The sequence below is a fragment of the Ranitomeya variabilis genome, chromosome 5, assembly GCF_051348905.1.
Source record: "Ranitomeya variabilis isolate aRanVar5 chromosome 5, aRanVar5.hap1, whole genome shotgun sequence".
NCBI lineage: Eukaryota > Metazoa > Chordata > Amphibia > Anura > Dendrobatidae > Ranitomeya > Ranitomeya variabilis.
This window is the reverse complement of record NC_135236.1, coordinates 677,010,562-677,033,647: the sequence shown is the minus strand read 5'-3', so window position 1 is coordinate 677,033,647 and position 23,086 is coordinate 677,010,562. Positions and strand designations below refer to the sequence as shown.

Here is a 23,086-nt window from a genome sequence, read left to right as displayed (position 1 = left end):
ATACACATTATGATATCCCAGCAGCCTTCACACACTGTATGATGCCTCGACAGTATCCAAACACGCATTTTGATCAGACATCGGGTCGATGAGGTGGTGTCATCTCGCCTCCTACTCCAAGTCTCGGTAGTGACAAGGGAATGGTGCAGCCAGAACCTAACGATTCCCCTCTACATTATCATATTCAATTACGTCTTTGTTCTAAAGACAAAATTTCAAAGCCATTCAAGCCAGCTACTTCCTTGGACAGAAGGATAGCTGCTCAAATTCAGGACTTTCCAAATCTGGAATCTGGATGATTGAGATGTATGAGAATGCAGATCCAGAGGAAGGCGCTGAAGTGGCCTAGCACAGCCTATTCTTGCCAAATCTATCCAAAAAACTGACACCTCCCAGAAGTTGGTCAATTTCCCAAGAATTCATAAGAACGTCTCGAAAAGCAATGTTTCCAGGTGGTTCTTTTGCATGACACTGGGTTCTCCATTATCAGCATCCATTCGTACATTCAAAAGGTTTGAATAAGTGTAGAAGGGGCGTAGATGAAGGTGGTCAGCAATGGGTCATGGGTTTGAGGGAAATTTTTGACATCTTCTTGAGGAAAGCTGTATGGACATTGACTAGTCCAAATGTTTGGAAGAGGAGAAGTACAATGCCTGGTTGCTACAAGAGCAGATTGTGAGCTAGGACTACTTGTTATTGCGGGGCTAGGGAGGTTGGCCCTGGAGGAGGGTGGCATGCCGTGCTCTGTACTGACCACCACTGAATCAGGATAGTTTGAGATTAATGTCAGCCTGAGGGGGGTTAATGCTGATGGAATCTGCTGTGGTCATTGACATAGACTAAATTGGCCTGGGGAGAGTAGAGTTTGATGAATAAAGAGAATGGTCCTACAGGATAGAGCCTGGGTGAGAACTAGCAAGAGGAGATTGGCCCAACAGGATAGGACCTGGGTGAGAACTAGCAAGATTCTATAGAATACATCCTAAGCAAGGAGGAATATCCATCTGAAATTTGGTGGCTAGTGTGGCTTATGTGTAGTAATAGTTGTCGAATTTGACTACTATGAAGTGAGCAGGGACCTGAGCGAGAGGGCTACACACTTTTTGGTTATAGTTGCTTCAGTTCAGCTCTATAACTATAACTTGTGTGTATTGAAACCATGAAGATGTTGTGCCTCGCCTAGGTGTTGTAACTTTCAAGTGTATCATTGCCCTTAAAGCCACATTATCCAATAATCGTTCTTTACCACAAAATATTAAGAAAATGTCAAAGTTTCAACCAGATTTACAGCAAATAATTAGTGCTGACAGAAAGCTGCACACTGACCACTGTACATTGTATCCCAGTGATAGATCTCCGATGTTGTTCCATAAAAATATATAATAAAATATATAGAAGAAAAAAACGGAGCACCATATAGAAAAATTCAGGGTGCAGGGCCCTTCAGAGAAATATATACATTTGTATAAGCAATAAAAAAGAAAAAAGGAAGCAGCACTCCAATAAATGATGAAGAAAGTGGACTTTATTAGCCTATATATACACTCACTGGCCACTTTATTAGGTACACCTGTCCAACTTCTTGTTAACACTTAATTTCTAATCAGCCAATCACATGGCGGCAACTCAGTGCATTTAGGCATGTAGACATGGTCAAGACAATCTCCTGCAGTTCAAACCGAGCATCAGTATGGGGAAGAAAGGTGATTTGAGTGCCTTTGAACGTGGCATGGTTGTTGGTGCCAGAAGGGCTGGTCTGAGTATTTCAGAAACTGCTGATCTACTGGGATTTTCACGCACAACCATCTCTAGGGTTTACAGAGAATGGTCCGAAAAAGAAAAAAAATCCAGTGAGCGGCAGTTCTGTGGGCGGAAATGCCTTGTTGATGCCAGAGGTCAGAGGAGAATGGGCAGACTGGTTCGAGCTGATAGAAAGGCAACAGTGACTCAAATCGCCACCCGTTACAACCAAGGTAGGCCTAAGAGCATCTCTGAACGCACAGTGCGTCGAACTTTGAGGCAGATGGGCTACAGCAGCAGAAGACCACACCGGGTACCACTCCTTTCAGCTAAGAACAGGCAACTGAGGCTACAATTTGTACAAGCTCATCGAAATTGGACAGTAGAAGATTGGAAAAACGTTGCTTGGTCTGATGAGTCTCGATTTCTGCTGCGACATTCGGATGGTAGGGTCAGAATTTGGCGTAAACAACATGAAAGCATGGATCCATCCTGCCTTGTATGGAGCATCTTTGGGATGTGCAGCCGACAAATCTGCGGCAACTGTGTGATGCCATCATGTCAATATGGACCAAAATCTCTGAGGAATGCTTCCAGCACCTTGTTGAATCTATGCCACGAAGAATTGAGGCAGTTCTGAAGGCAAAAGGGGTCCAACCCGTTACTAGCATGGTGTACCTAATAAAGTGGCCGGTGAGTGTATATATATATATATATATATATATATATATATATATATATATACAGTATATATAAAAGTGACAAGTGTGATATTGTGATATGCTGCACATACTGATTTATACAGCCACCACTAGAGGGAGCTCACCACATACGGATTTATACAGTCACCAAAAGGGGAGCTCACTACATGCATGTATGTACAGCCACCACTAGAGGGAGATCACTACATACAGATTATACAGTCACCACTAAAGGGAGCTCACTACATACAGATTTATACACAGTCACCACTAGAGGGAGCTCACTACATACAGATTTATACAGTCACCACTAGAGGGAGCTCACTACATACATATATATACAGCCACCACTAGGGGAGTTCACTACATACAGATTTATACAGTCACCACTAGAAGGAGCTCACTACATACAGATTTATACAGCCACCACTAGGGGAGCTCTCTACATATAGATTTAGGCAGTCACCACTAGAGGGAGCTCACTACATACAGATTTATACAGCACCACTAGAGGGAGCTCACTACATACAGATTTATACAGACACCACTAGAGGGAGCTCACTACATACAGATTTATACAGCCATCACTAGAGGGAGCTCACTACATACAGATTTATACAGCCACCACTAGAGGGAGCTCACTACATACAGATTTATACAGCCATCACTAGAGGGAGATCACTACATACAGATTTACACAGCCACCACTAGAGGGAGCTCACTACATACAGATTTATACTTTGCCTCAATAATGATGCAGTTTACAGTGAGCTCCCTCTACTGGTGACTATAGGTAGCCAAAATTTTAACATGTAAAACTCTGAAAGTGATTTGGACTGTGTAACAAAAAAAAAGTTATTAAGGTATTCATCAGCACAGGATTTTGTAGGGTGGCCATTCCCTTTAAGGTTAATTTCCTCACTCGAGAAGGAAGTTTTCTGTTCCCGCTTGCTAGAGATAAGCGGTTGATTTATTGCAGCGTTGCATATTGATTCTTTTGCCGCCTGTTTGTAAAGGACAATTCGGGGGGGAGGAGGTAATGAAAGCTCTCACTCACGGCGGAGCGCTGCGGATGATAAAAGCCCAGGTTGTCACTGGCAACCAAACTGCAAATAAATTGAAGCCAAAGTAAAGTAGGACACATAAAAGCGGAGAGGTAATGATTGTCCCCTGATAATACCTGGAAATTACCCCATAAATGTTCCGTTCCTCACCAGTCACCCCCTGCTCACTGCACAACATATAAGTCTCATATGGAACCAATCGGGATTGCAATCCCTGACCATGACCACCCATTCCCTACGACCACACAATCCCTACGACCACTTATTCCGTTGACCACTCATACAGTACGACCACCCATTCTGTATGACCATCCATTCCCTATGACCACCAATTCCCTACGACCACCCATTCCGTATGACCATCCATTCCCTACGACCACTAATTCCCTATGACCACCCATTCCGTATAACCATCCATTCCCTACGACCACCCATTCCGTATAACCATCCATTCCCTACGACCACCAATTCCCTACGACCACCCATTCCGTATGACCATCCATTCCCTACGACCACTAATTCCCTATGACCACCCATTCCGTATGACCATCCATTCCCTACGACCACCAATTCCCTATGTCCACCCATTCCGTATGACCCCCAATTCCCTACGACCACCCATTCCCTATGACCACCCATTCCCTATGACCACCCATTCCCTATGACCACCCATTCCCTACGACCACCAATTCCCTACGACCACCCATTCCGTATGACCATCCATTCCTTGCGACCACCCACAACCCCATATATAACATTGTAGGTGAGGACCTGGTGGCAGATTTTTCATTGGGGGTTCCTCAAGTTACACCTCTGGGAAATTGCCGTTTCCCCAACACTTGGTTCTTGTCTTGGCACTTCCAGCCTCCGACCTCCCTTACTGCTGGCGTTGTAGCAGAGCTGTATGTGAGGAGGATTTGCAGGTCGTACGCAGCAGATGTAATTATTTCACCGCTGTGCAAATTCTTTCTTGATATTAATGATACTGAACGTTCGCTAATTACAGGGGACGATCTAAAATCCCCAATCATTGTCTCAGCATTTGGGTTTTGCAAGAGAATGACGAGGAAGCAGAAAAACTCCAGGCGTAGGGAGATGAGTTTGTCATTGGCTGCTCCACTCCACAACTGATCATTTCTAGCTGCAGCCGGCACCAAGAACAGCTGACCAGGGGTGTGGGGGGTGCTGGGTGTCGCCATCAATATAAAAGTACTGGGAAACCTCTTTAATAAGTACTGTGTTAACTTTTTTATATTTTTTTCTTAACCTTAACTAAGGTTAGGCTTAGGGCTATGTTTAGGACTAGGCTTAGGGCTAGAAATAGAAGTAAGGTAAGGGTTACATCAGGCCTGGGGATAGGGCTAGGGTTAGGACTATGGTTAGGCCTAAGGTTAGGTGTAGGACTAGGCTTAGGGCTAGGGTTAGAAGTAGGGTAATGGTTAGGTTTAAGAGTAGGTATAGGGCTATGGTCAGGTTAAGAATTAGGGATAGAGCTAGGGTTAGGACTAGCGTTAGAAGGATGGAAAGGGCTAGGTTTAGGACTACGAATAGGGCTATGGTTAGGTTTAGGACTAGAGTTAGGGTTACGGTAAAGTTTAGGATTAGGGATAGGGTTAGAACTAGGATTAGACATTGGGTTAGGGATAGGGTTAGATGGAGGGTTAGGGCTAGGGTTAGGTTTAGCGATAGGGCGATGATTTGTTTTAGGACTTCAGATAGGGCTAGGGTTAGGGCTAGGTTTGGATGGAGGGTTAGGTTTAGAAATAGGGCTATGGTTAGCTTTAGGACTACAGATAGGGCTAAGTTTAGGGCTAGGGTTAGATGGAGGGTTAGGGCTAGGGTTAGGGCTAGTTTTGGTTGGAGGGTTAGGTTTAGCAATAGGGCTATGGTTAGGTTTAGGACTAGAGTTAGTGCTAAGATTAGAGATAGGGTTAGGGCTAGGGTTAGATGTAGGGTTAGGGATAGCGTTACGGTTAGGTTTTGGCCTAGGGTCAGGGTTAGGGCTACTGCTCCTATGCCATCATACTCCCAGCAAATACACCCTAGACACAAATTTCTTCGACCAATCAAAACAGTCTCCAAGTAGCTACTAGCATAATTTTGAAGTCTTATTTGGACCTAATTAGAGTATAAGACATGTAACTCAATACAGATTTCAGCATTCCGGACGCAGCTTTGGACGTGACTGGAGCATATATTTCAGTATTTGCAAAATTTACTTAGAAAAGTATTACTTAGGGATTCATGCAGTTTTAAGTACTAAAGCTGAACAGAATTTTATGTGCAGCTTTGGATGTGACTGGAGTATAAGACACATTTTTTAAGAGCAATGTCCCTTTAAATAAATATGAACGATGTGACTACCTTCTACACGATTATACCTGATGAGATATTTCGTACGCTGACCCCTTTAAGTTCCAGTCGCAAGAATTGGAATTTGCAAAGCACAATCCAGGAGCGGAGATCGTGACGCTGCATCCTAATCAGAAATCTAATGGATGCAATGACTTCTCCTGGAATAATGTTATTAGTGACGGTCATAACTTATCACAGAGGATTTAAGGAGGAAATTACCGACCCTCCATACAAGAGGGTCCAGGATTACCGGCTCGGGACTTTAATATCATTACAGGTGATGACTTGTGGTGGTGAAACCCACCATAAGGATATGATGATGCCCGTGACCCCCTCATTATAGCCTGTAGGGGGCGTATTAATGGTGCAGATGTGGCTTTTTGAATGCATCTAATCGGCAATTTGGTAAAACCACATGGCTGCTTTCTTCCCAAAAAGCGCCACCAGATCACATGCTGTATGCAGCTCTGCCGTATTCACTTCACTGGACTTCAGCTGCAATACCAGAAACAACCTATGTAAAGGAGTGGCGCTGTTTCAACCTCTTCAACATGAATACAAATTCCCAGAGATCCAGAGCTGCTGCCATCTCCATCATTGAGGTGATAAGGTCCATTTTACTGACATATTGGGCCCTGACAACTTTGGGCAAAGTCATGTGTGGTTTCCAAAGGGATCAAAATGGGGCCCCAGTCACATAATATACCCCCCTCCTCGGGCTTCCCCCCCCCTTGCCTCCTGCCCCGTTGCTTGTTTGTTTGTTAAATGTTTCTATGCCCTCTTGTACGTATGCTGTAACAATATGTCTGTATTGAGGTTTTCTTCACCCTATTTGAAAAATTCAATAAAAATGTATTGTTTAAAAAAATGGGGCCCCAGTCCAGAAAGTTAATGCCCCAATTTTTTCTCCCATCATACCATGTAAGATAGAAGAGTATTGCAACCCTTGGGTTGGTTCCCCCTCTTTTGCTAACCCCTATGGAAAGGACTAGAAGGATGACCTCCCATATGAGGAAGCAGAACGACTCCCCCTACAAGGAAGCAGAATGACTCCATCTTCAAGGAAGCAGAATGACTCCATCTTCAAGGAAGCAGAATGACTCCACCTACAAGGAAGCAGAATGACTTCACCTATGAAGAACAACAAGGGCTCCAACTATGAGGAAGCATTGTTTTGTTTTTTTTTAACTCTGAACCAGTGCTCGTCTTCTGGTCTATACCTCCCGCCCCTGTGAGACGCAGCTGTGCACACTTCTGATGATGATCATCTGCATTTATACGTGAGTTATTCATCCCAGCACCCACTTCCCCTGACGAAGCGGCTGCGGCGGCGATACGCGTGGGGTTCTCTCCACACACCCTTTTCTGATTCCATGCCAGTCACTTAGGGCATGGATAGCTGCATGGCATTTTAGAGCCAGTTTATCTGTGGGCTTCGGCTTATTTTCTTCCACATTCAGCTGAGTATATACGGCATTATATCGCTTTCATTGTTTGCATGGGCTATCAATCTTGTTGACTGTTTTCTACCCTGGTTGATGGTCTTTTGGTGAGCTTTTGGACATATATATAATTAATTTTTTTTTTATTTTTTTTTTTAGGCTCACTATGCTGATACATCTATAGGGAGTGCAGCACATAGGGTTTGGTTTTCCTTATCTACAGGTCTTTTGCACGTTATAGAGACCTCTCCCTTTTCAGCTATTATATATATATATATATATGCTTCTTTGCAAACATGTGGTGATTTATACTGCCAGCCCTATTTATCTTACTATATTATGTTAAAATATTTCTTGCAGACATATTATGTGTGATTAGGGGTGTTTTGTACACACTTGTTGTATTTTTAATGTTTTTAGATGTCCTTTGCTGTGGTGTTTAATAAACTATTTGGTATTTTTATATTCCTTGTGGTTGTGCTGGCCTGTTTGTAGTCCAATCTTTTTTTCTTTTCTTTGCCATATACATTATTGGACTAGGCACTGCACCCCCCTCTGTTTATCCAATACAGCTTGAGTGCACCCTTTCTTATATTTTGTGCCAATTTTTTCTCCCATCATACCATGTAAGATAGAAGAGTATTGCAACCCTTGGGTTGGTTCCCCCTCTTTTGCTAACCCCTATGGAAAGGACTAGAAGGATGACCTCCCATATGAGGAAGCAGAACGACTCCCCCTACAAGGAAGCAGAATGACTCCATCTTCAAGGAAGCAGAATGACTCCACCTACAAGGAAGCAGAATGACTCCACCTATGAAGAACAACAAGGGCTCCAACTATGAGGAAGCAGAATGACTCCATCTACGAGGAAGCAGAATGACTCCACCTATGAAGAACAACAATGGCTCCACCTATGAGGAAGCAGAATGACGCCATCTGACTCCAACTACAAGGAAGCAGAATGACTCCACCTATGAGGAAGCAGAATGACTCCACCTACAAGGAAGCAGAATGACTCCACCTATGAGGAAGAACAATGACTCTAACTATGAAGAAGCAGAATGACTCCATCTTCAAGGAAGCAAAATGACTCCACCTACAAGGAAGCAGAACGACTCCACCTATGAAGAACAACAATGGCTCCAACTATGAGGAAGCAGAATGACTCCATCTTCAAGGAAGCAAAATGACTCCACCTACAAGGAAGCAGAATGACTCCACCTATGAAGAACAACAATGGCTCCAACTATGAGGAAGCAGAATGACTCCACCTACAAGAAAGCAGAATGACACCACCTATGAGGAAGCAGAATGACTCCACCTACGAGGAAGTATGAGGAAAAATAATGACTTCAACTATGAGGAAGCAGCATGAGTCCAACAATTAGGAAGCAGAATGACTCCATTCCTGAGGCTCCAGGATGACTCTACTCATGAAAAAAACTGGATGACTTCACCCATGAGGAAATAAAACCCCACAAGGAAGCACCTATGAAGAACACACTTGGTTCCCCAATAGAGAAGTATTACCCACTCCTAAAGCAGCAGGATTACAGTACTCCTCCAGTGAGGAAAGACAGTGACTCCATCTATGAGGAAGCAGAAAACTCCCATTATGAAGAAGCAGAATGATTCCACCCATGAGGAACCAGGATGACTCTCCTCATGAAGAAACAAGATGACTTCACCCATGAGGAACCAGGATGACTCTACTCATGAAGAAACAAGATGACTTCACCCATGAGGAACCAGGATAACTCTACTCATGAAGAAACAAGATGACTTCACCCATGAGGATATAGAACCCACAAGGAAGCACCTATGAGGAACAAGCATGACTCCACCAATAGAAGATTACCCTACTCATGAAGCAGCAGGATGACTTCTCCAATTTGGAAAGAGACTGGCTCCACCCAGGAGGAAGCAGAAAAATCCCACCTATGAAGAAGAATGAATCTACCAATGATGAAGAATTAATGGGTTTGCTAATGATCTTTCTCCACAAGACACTGGGAACAGTTTTGGCTGTCTCTAATCAGGCTCATCATTGCACAATGTGATGTAATATTAGGTTGTACAGTAAGCCATCGCCAGAAGCAAAAAGTTGGAATGTCCCAAAATATATACAAGTTAACGCTGTGTTAATTTTTAAAGGGTTTCTCCACCTAAAACTTTATTTAGGAAAAATGTAATTACTAAAGCCAAGTCCAAAAACGGATCTCCCTCACAAATGTAGCGTGAGGGGTCTGGCACAAGGTCCATAGCAGCCAAACTATTTCACTTTACTCAAGTCCAAACTTCAAGGACAATAACGATTACAAATTTAGATGGAGACTCTCAGGTCAAAAAGGACAAACAGTTCCCCGTTCCTGTGAGATAATGCTACAAAAATGACTGTTTCCCATGATACGCAACACGGGATCATGACGGGATCTCTCAACAAGGTCACCTTTCGGTGCCAGTATCGGACTCCGGTGCTATGCTGTCTACAAGGCTGGAAGGTTTTTCCACCATCTTGGCACCTTGGTTTCGAGGCTTCATGGTAGATCCTGGAGAGTCCACGGCTCGAGGTCGTTTGTTCTTCTAACTTTGGGAACTCAGTAGTATGGCCTCGGTGGCCTTTTCATGGTTTCTCAAGAAGTTGGCGTTGTGTCTGGTGTTGGGAATGGAGTCCTGGAAACAGTAAAAAAAAACACATAAAAATCACAAAAAATCCAAAAATGTCAATATAATGGGCTAAAGGAGGAAGTCCCCAACTTCGGCTAAAACCCTTGCATACTGATTCTTTACTCTAAAAGCAGTGGATTATTTCTTGTAATAGAAGGGGAATCTTTATTGCAAGAGCAGGGCATTCTTCACTTTACAATTAGGGAATTCTTTACTGTAAGAGCAGGGGATTATTTACTGTAAGAGCAGAGGATTCTTTACTGTAAGAGCAGGGGAATATTTACGGTAAGAGAAGGGGATTTACTGTAAGAGCAGAGGATTATTTCTTGTAAGAGAAGGGGAATCTTTATTGCAAGAGCAGGGCATTCTTTACTTTACAATTAGGGAATTCTTCACTGTAAGAGCAGGGGATTATTTACTGTAAGAGCAGAGGATTCTTTACTGTAAGAGCAGGGGATTATTTACTGTAAGAGCAGGGGATTTACTGTAAGAGCAGAGGATTATTTACTGTAAGAGCAGGGGATTCTTTACTGTAAGAGCAGGGAATTCTTTACTGTAAGAGTAGAGGATTCTTTACTGTAAGAGCAGGGGATTCTTTACTGTAAGAGCAGAGGATTCTTTACTGTAAGAGCAGGGGATTTTTTACGGTAAGACCAGGGGATTCTTTACTGTAAGAGCAGGGGATTCTTTACTGTAAGAGCAGGGGATTCTTTACTGTAAGAGCAGGGGATTGTTTACGGTAAGAGCAGGGGATTCTTTACTGTAAGAGCAGAGGATTCTTTACTGTAAGAGCAGATGATTCTTTACTGTAAGAGCAGAGGATTCTTTACTGTAAGAGCAGGGTATTATTTACTGTAAGAGCAGAGGATTCTTTATTGTAAGAGCAGAGGATTATTTACTGTGAGAGCAGAGGAGTCTTTACTGTGAGAGCAGGTGATTATTTACTGTAAGAGCAGAGGATTCTTTATTGTAAGAGCAGAGGATTATTTACTGTGAGAGCAGAGGAGTCTTTACTGTGAGAGCAGGTGATTATTTACTGTAAGAGCAGGGGATTCTTCACGATAAGAGCAAGTGATTATTTACTGTAAGAACCGGGGATTCTTTACTGTAAGAGCAGAGGATTCTTTACTGTAAGAGCAGGGGATTCTTTACTGTAAGAGCAGGGGATTCTTTACGGTAAGAGCAGGGGATTCTTTACGGTAAGAGCAGGGGATTCTTTACGGTAAGAGCAGGGGATTCTTTACGGTAAGAGCAGAGGATTCTTTACTGTAAGAGCAGGGGATTCTTTACTGTAAGAGCAGGGGATTCTTTACGGTAAGAGCAGGGGATTCTTTACTGTAAGAGCAGGGGATTCTTTACTGTAAGAGCAGAGGATTCTTTACTGTAAGAGCAGAGGATTCTTTACTGTAAGAGCAGGGGATTCTTTACTGTAAGAGCAGGGGATTCTTCACGTTAAGAGCAGGGGATTCTTCTCGGTAAGACCAGGGGATTCATTACTCTGAACTTAGTGTCACTGTGGAACTTTCTGCCTAGATTGTTGTGACAGTTGATTTACTATTTAATAGGGGTCTGGATACTTTTGTAGAATGAAAAGCTGCTAAAGTTACAGTTTGGGCTGTCTATATTTTTTTTCTAGAAAGGTTGTTGCTCCGCGTTTGAAGCCAGGAAGGATTTTCTTTGTACCCCGCAGCCCCACCATCTACCCTACTCTGGGAATCCATGGACGACCATCTGCATTACTGGGCAGAAGGCCACCTGAGCCTCCCAGCAATGTACTGAGCGAAACGCGTCAATGCAATGTGGGATTTTATTAGATTTTGTGATTTTTTTTCCATATGTATAATGTGACGCTTGTCATCAGCTGCCTGGAGGTTATGTCTCTCGGGAGTCGCCTCGCCGGTCACCTTGATGCTTGACACAAAGTTTAATCTCCTGTGGTCTCTATTTTAAGTCTTCAACAATCGGCCCCAGGGGGCCCCTGATCCAGGATGGCTGGAGGGAAGCAGCTGCTGACACTACTGAGGGCTCTGACTGCCCGGGGGCAAGGGACGCTACACGCCAAAGCTGGCACTCTGCTGTATCCGTCTGCGAGAGTCATACAGAGTATTCAGAGAGATACTGAAGAACGAAGTATAAAGATCAGAGGCCATCAACCAGTTATAGCCTCAGACTAGATCCCCGAAATATATACAGACTATAGACCAGACCCCCTGGACTAATAGAGACCCCCAAACCAGACCCTAAATAAAGAACCCAGACCACGAGGCTAATGAAGACCCCAAACAAGTAAATACAAACAGACCCACACCAGACTTCCTAAACTAATAGAGACCTGAAATCATACCCTAAATAAATACAGACCCCGGCCAGAATCCCTAGACTAACCGAAAACCCATAAACACAGACCCCAGATCAGACTTAGAAGATCAGTGAACCTAGACCAGACCTTTAAATAAATACAGACCCCAAATACAGTTGTGCTCAAAAGTTTACATACCCCGGCAGAAGTTTTGCTTTCTTGGCCTTTTTTTTAGAGAATATGAATGACAACACCAACACTTTTCTCCACTCATGGTTCATGGTTGGGTGAAGCCATTTATTGTCATCTACTGTGTTTTCTCTTTTTAAATCCTAATGACAACCCAAAACATCCAAATGACCCCAATCAAAAGTTCACATACCCCATTTCTTAATACCATGTATTGCCCCCTCTAACATCAATGACAGCTTGAAGTCTTTTGTGGTAGTTGTGGATGAGGTTCTTTATTTTCTCAGATGGGAAAGCTGCCCACTCTTCTTGGCATAAAGCTCCCAGTTCCTGTAAATTCCTGGGCTGTCTAGCATGAACTGCGCGCTTGAGATCTCTCAAGAGTGGCTCAATGATACTGAGGTCAGGAGACTGAGATGGCCACTCCAGAACCTTCACTTAGTTCTGCTGTAGCCAATGACAGATCAACTTTGCCTTGTGTTTTGGATTGCTGTTATGTTGGAACGTCCAAGTATGTACCATGCGCAGCTTCCAGGCTGATGAGTGCAAATTTGCCTCCAGTATTTACTGATAACGTGCTGCATTCATCTTGTCTTCCACTCTGATCATGTTTCCTGTGCCTTTGTAGCTCACACATCCCCAAAATACCAGTGATCCACCTCCATGCTTTACAGTAGGAATGGTGTTCCTTTCATCATAAGCCTTATTGACCTTTCTCCAAATGTAACGTTTATGGTTGTGGCCAAAAAGTTCAGTTTTGGTCTCATCACTCCAAATTACCTTGTTGTAGAAGTTTTGAGGCTTGTTTCTGTGCTGTTTTGCGTATTGTAGGTGAGATACTTTGTGGCATTTGCGCAGTAATGGCTTTCTTCTGTCCCATTTTTCATCAAGTGCCTCCTTATTGTGCATCTTGAAACAGCCGCACCGCTAGTTTTCAGAGAGTCCTGTGTTTCAGCTGATGTTATTTGTGGGTTTTTCTTTGCATCCTGAACAATTTTCCTGGCAGATGTGGATGACATTTTTGTTGGTCTACCTGACTGTGGTTTTGTTTTTACAGATACCCTGATATTCCATTTATTGATCACAGTGTGAACGCTGCTGACTGGCATTATCAATTCCTTGGATATCTTTTTGTATCCCTTTCCAGTTTTATACAGTTCAACTACCTTTTCCCGTAGATCCGTTGGCAATTCTTTTGCTTTCCCCATGACTCACAATCCAGAAAAGTCAGTGGCTGGATGAAAGATGCAAGAATCTGTCTGGATCCCAGAAACTCACTCAGCTTTTATGCACACACTGATTACAAGCAAACAGGTCACAGGTGAGGATGTTACCTTTAGGAGCCATTCACACCCATTTGTGTCAACTTCTGTGCATGTTATCAAGCCAAAATCACCAGGGGATGTGAACTTTTGAGCAGGGTCATTTGGATGTTTTGCGTTGTCATTATGGTTTAAAAAGAGAAATCACAGTAGTCTGACAATAAATGGCTTCACCCAACCACTAACCATGAGTGGAGGAAAAGTTTTGGTGTTATCATTCATGTTCTCTGAAAAAAAGGCCAAAAAGGAAAAAATTCTGCCGGGGTATGTAAACTTTTGAGCACAATTGTAAATAGATCTCCAGGCCAGAACCTAAACTAAGAGTCCTCATTGCATAAATACAGACCCATCTAGACTAATAGTACCTGCTACCAGGTCATGTCCTTAACTAAATACACACCCTAGACTAGTCCCCTTAAAAAATGCAAACCTCATATAACACACCCCAAAAGATACAGACCCCAGACCGGACCCCATAATTAAGTACAGACCTCAGACCAAACTCTTAAATCCAGACACCAGATCCCTAAAAGGCCCCAATGCAGACCCTGACACACAGAGCCGGGACCAGAGGTGCATGTAACTGATTGTCGCAGATTCTGTTTTATTACCCATGGGTACCAGCGGTTATGCCAGGTCACATGACTGACACCTGCCTATAGACAAAGGCAGCCAAAATCATTTTGAAAGCAGCTTTGGGTGTGAATGGAGAAGATGAAATCTCAAATTATAATAAAACTCTTTATGCAGCGACAAAGTGATTTAGAATTTCCAGATCTTAAAGGGCCAGTACACCCAAATGTCCTGCGCTACTGACGGAAGCATCAGCCGTGAGTGAAGTCATCGCTTCCACACGTCTTGTCATGGCCACATGGGTCCCGACCTAATTCTGTGCAGGTGTCATCATAACGACGGCACCAAATGGGACAAATGATCCGATAAACCCTGCGGGAATCTCAGCTGATGGGAACCAGACAAGGAACGCTGAGATCAGAAATTCTGGGTTTATCCTCCCAAAATGAGGACAGAAGGACCCAGTGTCTGCAAAACCATCCCACATCTGACAGGAAGGACACAGAAGTGCTCATGTGAAGACTCCCACGCCCAGGTTATACCAGCATGGTCCGTACCACTATATACAAGAACATGTAGAACTGATACCAGCTGTACATATAAAATTACCGTACATACAGGAGATGCCCAGGTTATACCAGCTGTACATATATAATTACCGTACATACAGGAGATGCCCAGGTTATACCAGCTGTACATATATAATTATATACAGGAGATACCCAGGTTATACCGGCTGTACATATATAAATATATACAGGAGATACCCAGGTTATACCAGCTGTACATATATCATTATATACAGGAGATGCCTAGGTTATACCAGCTGTACATATATAATTATATACAGGAGATACCCAGGTTATACCAGCTGTACATATATAATTATATACCGGAGATACCCAGGTTATACCGGCTGTACATATATAATTATATACTGGAGATGCCCAGGTCATACCAGCTGTACATATATAATTATATATAGGAGATACCCAGGTTATACCAGCTGTACATATATAATTATATACAGGAGATGCCCAGGTTATACCAGCTGTACATATATAATTATATACAGGAGATGCCCGGGTTATACCAGCTGTACATATATAATTATATACAGGAGATGCCCAGGTTATATCGGCTGTACATATATAATTATATACCGGAGATGCCCAGGTTATACCAGCTGTACATATATAATTATATACCGGAGATACCCAGGTTATACCAGCTGTACTTATAATTGTATACAGGAGATACCCAGGTTATACCAGCTGTACATGTATAATTATATACAGGAGATGCCCAGGTTATACCGGCTGTACATATATAACTATATACAGGAGATGCCCAGGTTATACCAGCTGTACATATACACTCACCGGCCACTTTATTAGGTACACCATGCTAGTAACGGGTTGGACCCCCTTTTGCCTTCAGAACTGCCTCAATTCTTCGTGGCATAGATTCAACAAGGTGCTGGAAGCATTCCTCAGAGATTTTGGTCCATATTGACATGATGGCATCACACAGTTGCCGCAGATTTGTCGGCTGCACATCCCAAAGATGCTCCATACAAGGCAGGATGGATCCATGCTTTCATGTTGTTTACGCCAAATTCTGACCCTACCATCCGAATGTCGCAGCAGAAATCGAGACTCATCAGACCAAGCAACGTTTTTCCAATCTTCTACTGTCCAATTTCGATGACCTTGTACAAATTGTAGCCTCAGTTTCCTGTTCTTAGCTGAAAGGAGTGGTACCCGGTGTGGTCTTCTGCTGCTGTAGCCCATCTGCCTCAAAGTTCGACGCACTGTGCGTTCAGAGATGCTCTTAGGCCTACCTTGGTTGTAACGGGTGGCGATTTGAGTCACTGTTGCCTTTCTATCAGCTCGAACCAGTCTGCCCATTCTCCTCTGACCTCTGGCATCAACAAGGCATTTCCGCCCACAGAACTGCCGCTCACTGGATTTTTTTTCTTTTTCGGACCATTCTCTGTAAACCCTAGAGATGGTTGTGCGTGAAAATCCCAGTAGATCAGCAGTTTCTGAAATACTCAGACCAGCCCTTCTGGCACCAACAACCATGCCACGTTCAAAGGCACTCAAATCACCTTTCTTCCCCATACTGATGCTCGGTCTGAACTGCAGGAGATTGTCTTGACCATGTCTACATGCCTAAATGCACTGAGTTGCCGCCATGTGATTGGCTGATTAGAAATTAAGTGTTAACAAGAAGTTGGACAGGTGTACCTAATAAAGTGGCCGGTGAGTGTATAATTATATACAGGAGATACCCAGGTTATACCAGCTGTACATATATAATAATATACAGGAGATGCCCAGGTTATACCAGCTGTACATATATCATTATATACAGAAGATGCCCAGGTTATACAAGCTGTTCATATATAATTATATATAGGAGATGCCCAGGTTATACCAGCTGTACATATATAATTATATACAGAAGATGCCCAGGTTATACCAGCTGTACATATATAATTATATACAAGAGATACCCAGGTTATACCAGCTGTACATATATAATTATATACAGGAGATACCCAGGTTATACCAGCAGTACATATATAATTATATACAGGAGATTCCCAGGTTATACCAGCTGTACATATATAATTATATACAGGAGATGCCCGGGTTATACCAGATGTACATATATAATTATATATAGGAGATGCCCAGGTTATACCAGCTGTACATATATAATTATATACAGGAGATGCCCAGGTTATACCAGCTGTACATATATAATTATATATAGGAGATGCCCAGGTTATACCAGCTGTACATATATAATTATATACAGGAGATGCCCAGGTTATACCAGCTGTACATATATAATTATATACAGGAGATGCCCAGGTTATACCAGCTGTACATATATAATTATATATATAGGAGATGCCCAGGTTATACCAGCATGGTGCACTTCCCTGTATACAAGAAGATGTAGAAATTATATTAAGGTATCTATCAAAATAATAATTTCTGGGAGACACATGACTTGATTCTCACCGGTTGACCTCTTCCTCCGCCATTCTTTGAGGAGTTCTCTGAAGATCCGTGGGCCTTGGATTGATTTCTACATGATAAAGACATTTAATTATAATGTATGCGCCAACACTGAACAATAAATATATAGTGGGAACACCAGATACACGTGCACCAAAAATATAACACGTGGCCTCTGTCTGGTATGATGTTAATGCCATTAAGCTGCAATCCCTGACACAGCCTGGGGACAGTAGTGGCGCTGTTTCTGAATAAAAACATAGATGATAATTATCTTTGATCTGGACACAGCGAATCTTACCTATGTTCCATAGCAGCCACCGATCCGGGAAAATCCAAGAAGACTTCAACCTGTGATACAAGATCAATAAGAAAGATTGAGAGCTTAGTATTCACTTACCATGGGTAGTTAAGTTTTGCATCACCAAAAAACACCACCACTGACCTTAAAAAATTAGTCGAGGTCACATTTGGTTGAGGTAGTGTCTTGTTCTTCATTAGGATAGGCTATTAATTTGTGCTTAGCTAGGGTCCTACCCCAGAGACCCCAATGGTGACCTGTCAGTCTTTTCTGAATTAGATAAAGCCTCAGAACCAGGCACAGCCCAAAGTACAGATACGCTTCTGTGCCTGGTTCTGAGGCTTTATCTCATTCATGTTTTCTACGGAGTTTTGTAAAGGTTGAACCTCGACAAATCACACATTGATGACTGACGTTAAGACTATTTCTGGAAAACCCCTTTAAAAGGAGGAATAATAAATATTAGTTTACTTTTAGGATATCGCCTCACAAATTGATGGAGGTCCAACCTCTTGGACCTCTGAGCGATTCCGAAATGCGAAAGTTGTATTTTTCAGATCAGAAGAGAAGAAGAAAAACAAACAGTTGTTGTGCTTTCAAAGCTCTGTGGACCCTGGATTCTAACGATCAGTGGGATCGGGTTTCTCGATACATATTATAGTGAAGTCACTTTAAGAGGGCGCCATGGCACAAATTCGAAAAGTTGAATGTATCACATTGATGTCCGACTTCTAACCTTTTCCTTGGCCTTGGCCCATTCTACATCCTCTTGGTCACTTTTCTGGGTCCTGTTGACGTTTTCCTCTCGTCTTCCTTTGCTGTTCCTTCTCTCTTTGGCCGAGGAGCTATACAATGAAGCGGAGGCAGAGGTTAGAGGCGCATGCCGGATTATTATACTGCTCTACAATTAGGATTAGGAAAATTCTATCTGGACGGATTTTCCTTTAGTTTAAAAAAGTCTCAATGTCGTTACCTACCAGGAGGTCGTAGAATTTTCTGGTCCGTTTCTCTCTTTCCCGTCACTTAGGTGCACATCTTTTTTCACTTGTTCTAGCAGTTTGGAACAAATGTCCACTTCCTACAAAAATTAGAGAGAATATATCATAACTAAATTTGACGTCCGTGCTTTACATATAGGTACAGCCCTCCTCTCTGGCCACTTGAGATGGCCTTTGACCACCCAATGGGAAATAATTAAAGAGATGACCCAATGCCGGATTCTGTTTTTTGAGGCCAAGTATGGACCACAATTCACAAACCGGACGTGGTTCTTCTGACTCAAACACAACAGTCTCATAGCCATAGATGGGGCAATCGAATTAAGGTCAGGAGATCCTCGGCCGGTCCATGCATCATTAGTCCATACATTGATGTGAGCATCCAGCCTTAAGGCTATGTTCACACGGTGCGTTTTTTGGTGCGGATCCGGAGCGGAATTTCAGCTGCGGATCCGCATCCGTTTTCCATGTAGGTTACAGTACAATGTAACCCAATGGAAAACAAAATCCGCTGTGCCGACGATCCTTTTTTCCCCAGGAAAATCCGCGCGGATTTGCCTGCGGAAAAAAAAAGTACCATGTCAATTCTTTCTCCGGATTCCGCTGCGGGTTTCCAGCAGCACCAATAGGAAACTGCATTTGGAAACCCGCAGTGGAATCCGCAGAAGAAAAAGGATCAAAATCCGCAGCTGAAATCAGCGCTGAATTTTAGCTGCGGATTTTCAAAACAGGACAGGAAAAAAAACTGATGAAAAAACTGAACGTGTGAACGTAGCCTAAGCAGATCCCCTATTTATGGAGTCCCAGAAGTCCAGTATCATACATAACTAGCCAACACCTTGCTAATGAGATCCAACAGATCAAAACAAAGCTGTCCGCAAACAGTTGTCTTCGGTTACCTTTGTAGGAAGTTTTAATAACTTGATATCTAGAGGCACATTCAGGGCAGGAACTGAGACTTTACTAAGGGTAGAAAGATCTTGGTGGAATCCAAGACAACTGTTTAAGGGGACATATGCAACCATTTGCCTTAGATTACACCAAACTCTCCCGACATGTCCAGGAGGCTGTTGGAAAAAAGGGAGATCACCTAGACTCCCTGAAAGTTGGCAAATTCCACGGACACTGGAGAAGTTTCAAGCTTTTTTATGGTCATGATCTCAAGCTCCCAGACAAATTGGGAGCAGGAAGAAACCAATACAACTGCTTAGAATGGGGGGCTCATATAGCCGGTTGCCCTAATTTACCCCATTTTTCTTCTCCATAGATAATGTGATTCATGCGATCTATCCTGGAAAAATGGACACTTCTAAAACTTTCTGAAAGTTAGCAAATTCCAGTTTGAAGAAGCTTCAACATTTTTTTTGTGCATGACTTCAAGCACTGGTGCCCAAAGGCACATTGAGGGCAAGAACGGGACCTGTCCAGAGGGTAGGAGATAACTAAGACAACTACTTAATTAATTCTTCGTCTCCAAGTAGGAGGATCAAAAAGGCAACCAAGACAACTGCTTAGGGATGGCTCACGTAGCAGGTTTCTCTAAGTTATCCCATATTTCTTCTCCAGCTAGGAGGATCAAAAGGACTTTAATATCCCTACTGACACCCGCCAGCCAGCAGCCTCCAAGCTACTGGCCCTTACTTCATCCTTTGGACTCACCCATTGGTCCTCCACAGCCACCCACACAGACGGACATACACTAGACCTCATCTTCACCCGCCTCTGTTCCTTATCTAATCTCGCAACCTCTCCCTTCCCCCTATCTGACCACCATCTACTCACCTTCTCATCCTTGTCCTCCTCACCTGCCCCCCATATCCAGACATTACCACATCCACGCAGAAACCTCGCACATCTAGACATTCACAGACTCTCAGACTCTCTCCTACCCCTGTCCTCCATATCTTCACTCCACGACACGGACAGCACCACCGTGTTCTATAACTCCACTCTCACATCAGCCATAGACTCAGTCGCCCCTCTCATGCATGGCAAAGTGAGACGAACCAATAGGCAACCTTGGCATAACAATCTCACAAAAAAACGTCGACAAGCATCCAAGGTTGCAGAGCGACGTTGGAAGAAAACACGCCTGCCAGACGACTTCACTGCTTTCAAACAAGCTACATTTGACTTCAAATTAGCCCTCACCTCCGCTAAACAGACTTATTTCACTAACCTTGTATCTTCACTATCCTACAACCCAAAACAACTGTTCAGCACATTTAACTCCCTCCTCCGCCCACCACTGCCACCTCCAACTCCACTCATCTCTTCCGAGGACTTTGCCACCTACTTCAAAAACAAGATGGACCAAACAAGGCAAACCCTAACTGTTCCACCACCCCAACCACTCCATAAACCAGACCTCTGCCCTTCCCTAATAACCTCCCTCTCCAACATCACTGAAGGAGAGCTTACTCGCCTCTTCTCCAAATCACACCTCACCACCTGTGCAATTGACCCCATCCCCTCCCACTTGCTCCCCAACCTCACTAACATGCTCATTCCAGCCCTAACCCATCTCTTCAACCTATCGCTCTCTTCTGGTACCTTCCCCTCTGCCTTCAAACATGCCACCATCACACCCATCCTCACAAAAACTGACCTTGACCCAACTGCTATGCCCAGCTATCGCCCCATATCACTGCTCCCGTTTGCTTCAAAACTCCTTGTGCAGCTTGTCCAAGCTCAAATTTCCTCACACCTCTCATCTAACTCTGTCCTTGACAACCTCCAATCTGGCTTCTGCCCCCACCACTCCACCGAAACTGCCCTGACAAAAATTACTAATGACTTACTCACAGCCAAAGCTAACAGACAGTTCTCCATCCTCCTCCTACTTGACCTGTCCTCTGCTTTCAACACAGTCGATCACTGCCTACTGCTACAGATTCTTTCTTCTCTTGGCATCAAAGACCTTGCCCTGTCCTGGATTGCCTCATACCGTTCTGACCACACATTTAGCATTTCCCACTCCCACACTACCTCCTCATCCCACCCTCTCTCTGTTGGAGTCCCTCAAGGCTCTGTTCTAGGGCCCCTACTTTTTTCCATCTATACCCTTGGCCTAGGGCAACTCATAAAGTCCCATGGCTTCCAGTACCACCTGTATGAGGACGACACTCAGATCAACCTCTCTGGCTCAGATGTTGCCTCTCTTCTGTCCAGAATCCCAGAGTGTCTGGCAGCCATATCCTCCTTCTTCACCTCTCGCTTCCTAAAACTCAATGTACACAAAACCAAACTCATCATCTTTCCTGTTATGACCCCAATGGCAGAGGGTCTCAAAAATACATACCAAGTCTGCAAACACAAAAAACCAGCTCATAGGGCAGTGGTAACTGGGCTGACCATATATCTAATCCTAGCACCACAAATAGCAGCAGCCGGGGAACGTGCCTACGTTGGTTCTAGACGTCTCGCGCCAGCCGGAGAACTAACTAACCCTAGAAGGGAAAAGATAGACCTTTCTTGCCTCCAGAGAAAAGACCCCAAAAGTTGGATACAAGCCCCCAACAAATAATAACGGTGAGGTAAGGAGAAAAGACAAACGTAAGAATGAACTAGATATTTAGCAAAGAGAGGCCCACTGACTTATAGCAGAATATAGTAAGATGACTTATACGGTCAGCAAAAACCCTATCAAAATTTCCACGCTGGATATTCAAGAACCCCTGAACTGTCTAACGGCCGGGGGGAGAACACCAGCCCCCTAGAGCTTCCAGCAGAATCAGGAATCACATTTAGTACAAGCTGGACAAAAAATAATAGCAATGCAAAAAACCAAAAAACAAGGAAGCAAGACTTAGCTTAATCTTGCAAGATCCAGGACCAGCAGACAGGAGCAAACAGAAAGGAACTGATTACAACGATGCCAGGCACAGGACTGAGAATACAGGAAGTTTATATAGCGACACCCCTGGACTAACGACCCAGGTGGGTGCCAAACTGAGGAAAGACAATCCCAGAGTCATATCACTAGTGACCACAAGAGGGAGCCAAAAAAAGTCTAATTCACAACAGTACCCCCCCCTTTAAGGAGGGGTCACCGAACCCTCACCAAGACCACCAGGGCGATCAGGATGAGCAGCGTGAAAGGCACGAACTAAATCGGCCGCATGCACATCAGAGGCAACCACCCAGGAATTATCCTCCTGACCATAGCCCTTCCACTTGACCAGATACTGAAGCCTCCGCCTGGAGAGACGAGAATCCAAGATCTTCTCCACCACATACTCCAACTCGCCCTCAACCAACACCGGAGCAGGAGGCTCAACAGAAGGAACCACAGGTACAACGTACCGCCGCAACAAAGACCTATGGAACACGTTGTGAATGGCAAACGACACCGGAAGATCCAAGCGAAAGGACACAGGATTAAGGATTTCCAATATCTT

The 23,086-nt window shown here is 43.7% G+C and overlaps 1 protein-coding gene across 1 annotated transcript in view; it reads right to left on the bottom strand.

Moving 5' to 3' along the window:
- Positions 1-9,452: 9,452 nt before the first annotated feature.
- The window catches only part of LOC143777020 (uncharacterized), a 50,379-nt gene continuing 36,745 nt past the window's right edge, over positions 9,453-23,086 (bottom strand). The window contains exons 5-9 of the mRNA XM_077266913.1: positions 18,666-18,766; positions 18,425-18,533; positions 17,689-17,738; positions 17,391-17,457; positions 9,453-9,975 (exon numbers count right to left, since the gene is read on the bottom strand). Coding sequence (XP_077123028.1) covers positions 9,886-9,975; positions 17,391-17,457; positions 17,689-17,738; positions 18,425-18,533; positions 18,666-18,766 — 417 coding nt within the window. The 3' untranslated portion in view covers positions 9,453-9,885. The remainder of the gene's footprint in view (positions 9,976-17,390; positions 17,458-17,688; positions 17,739-18,424; positions 18,534-18,665; positions 18,767-23,086) is intronic.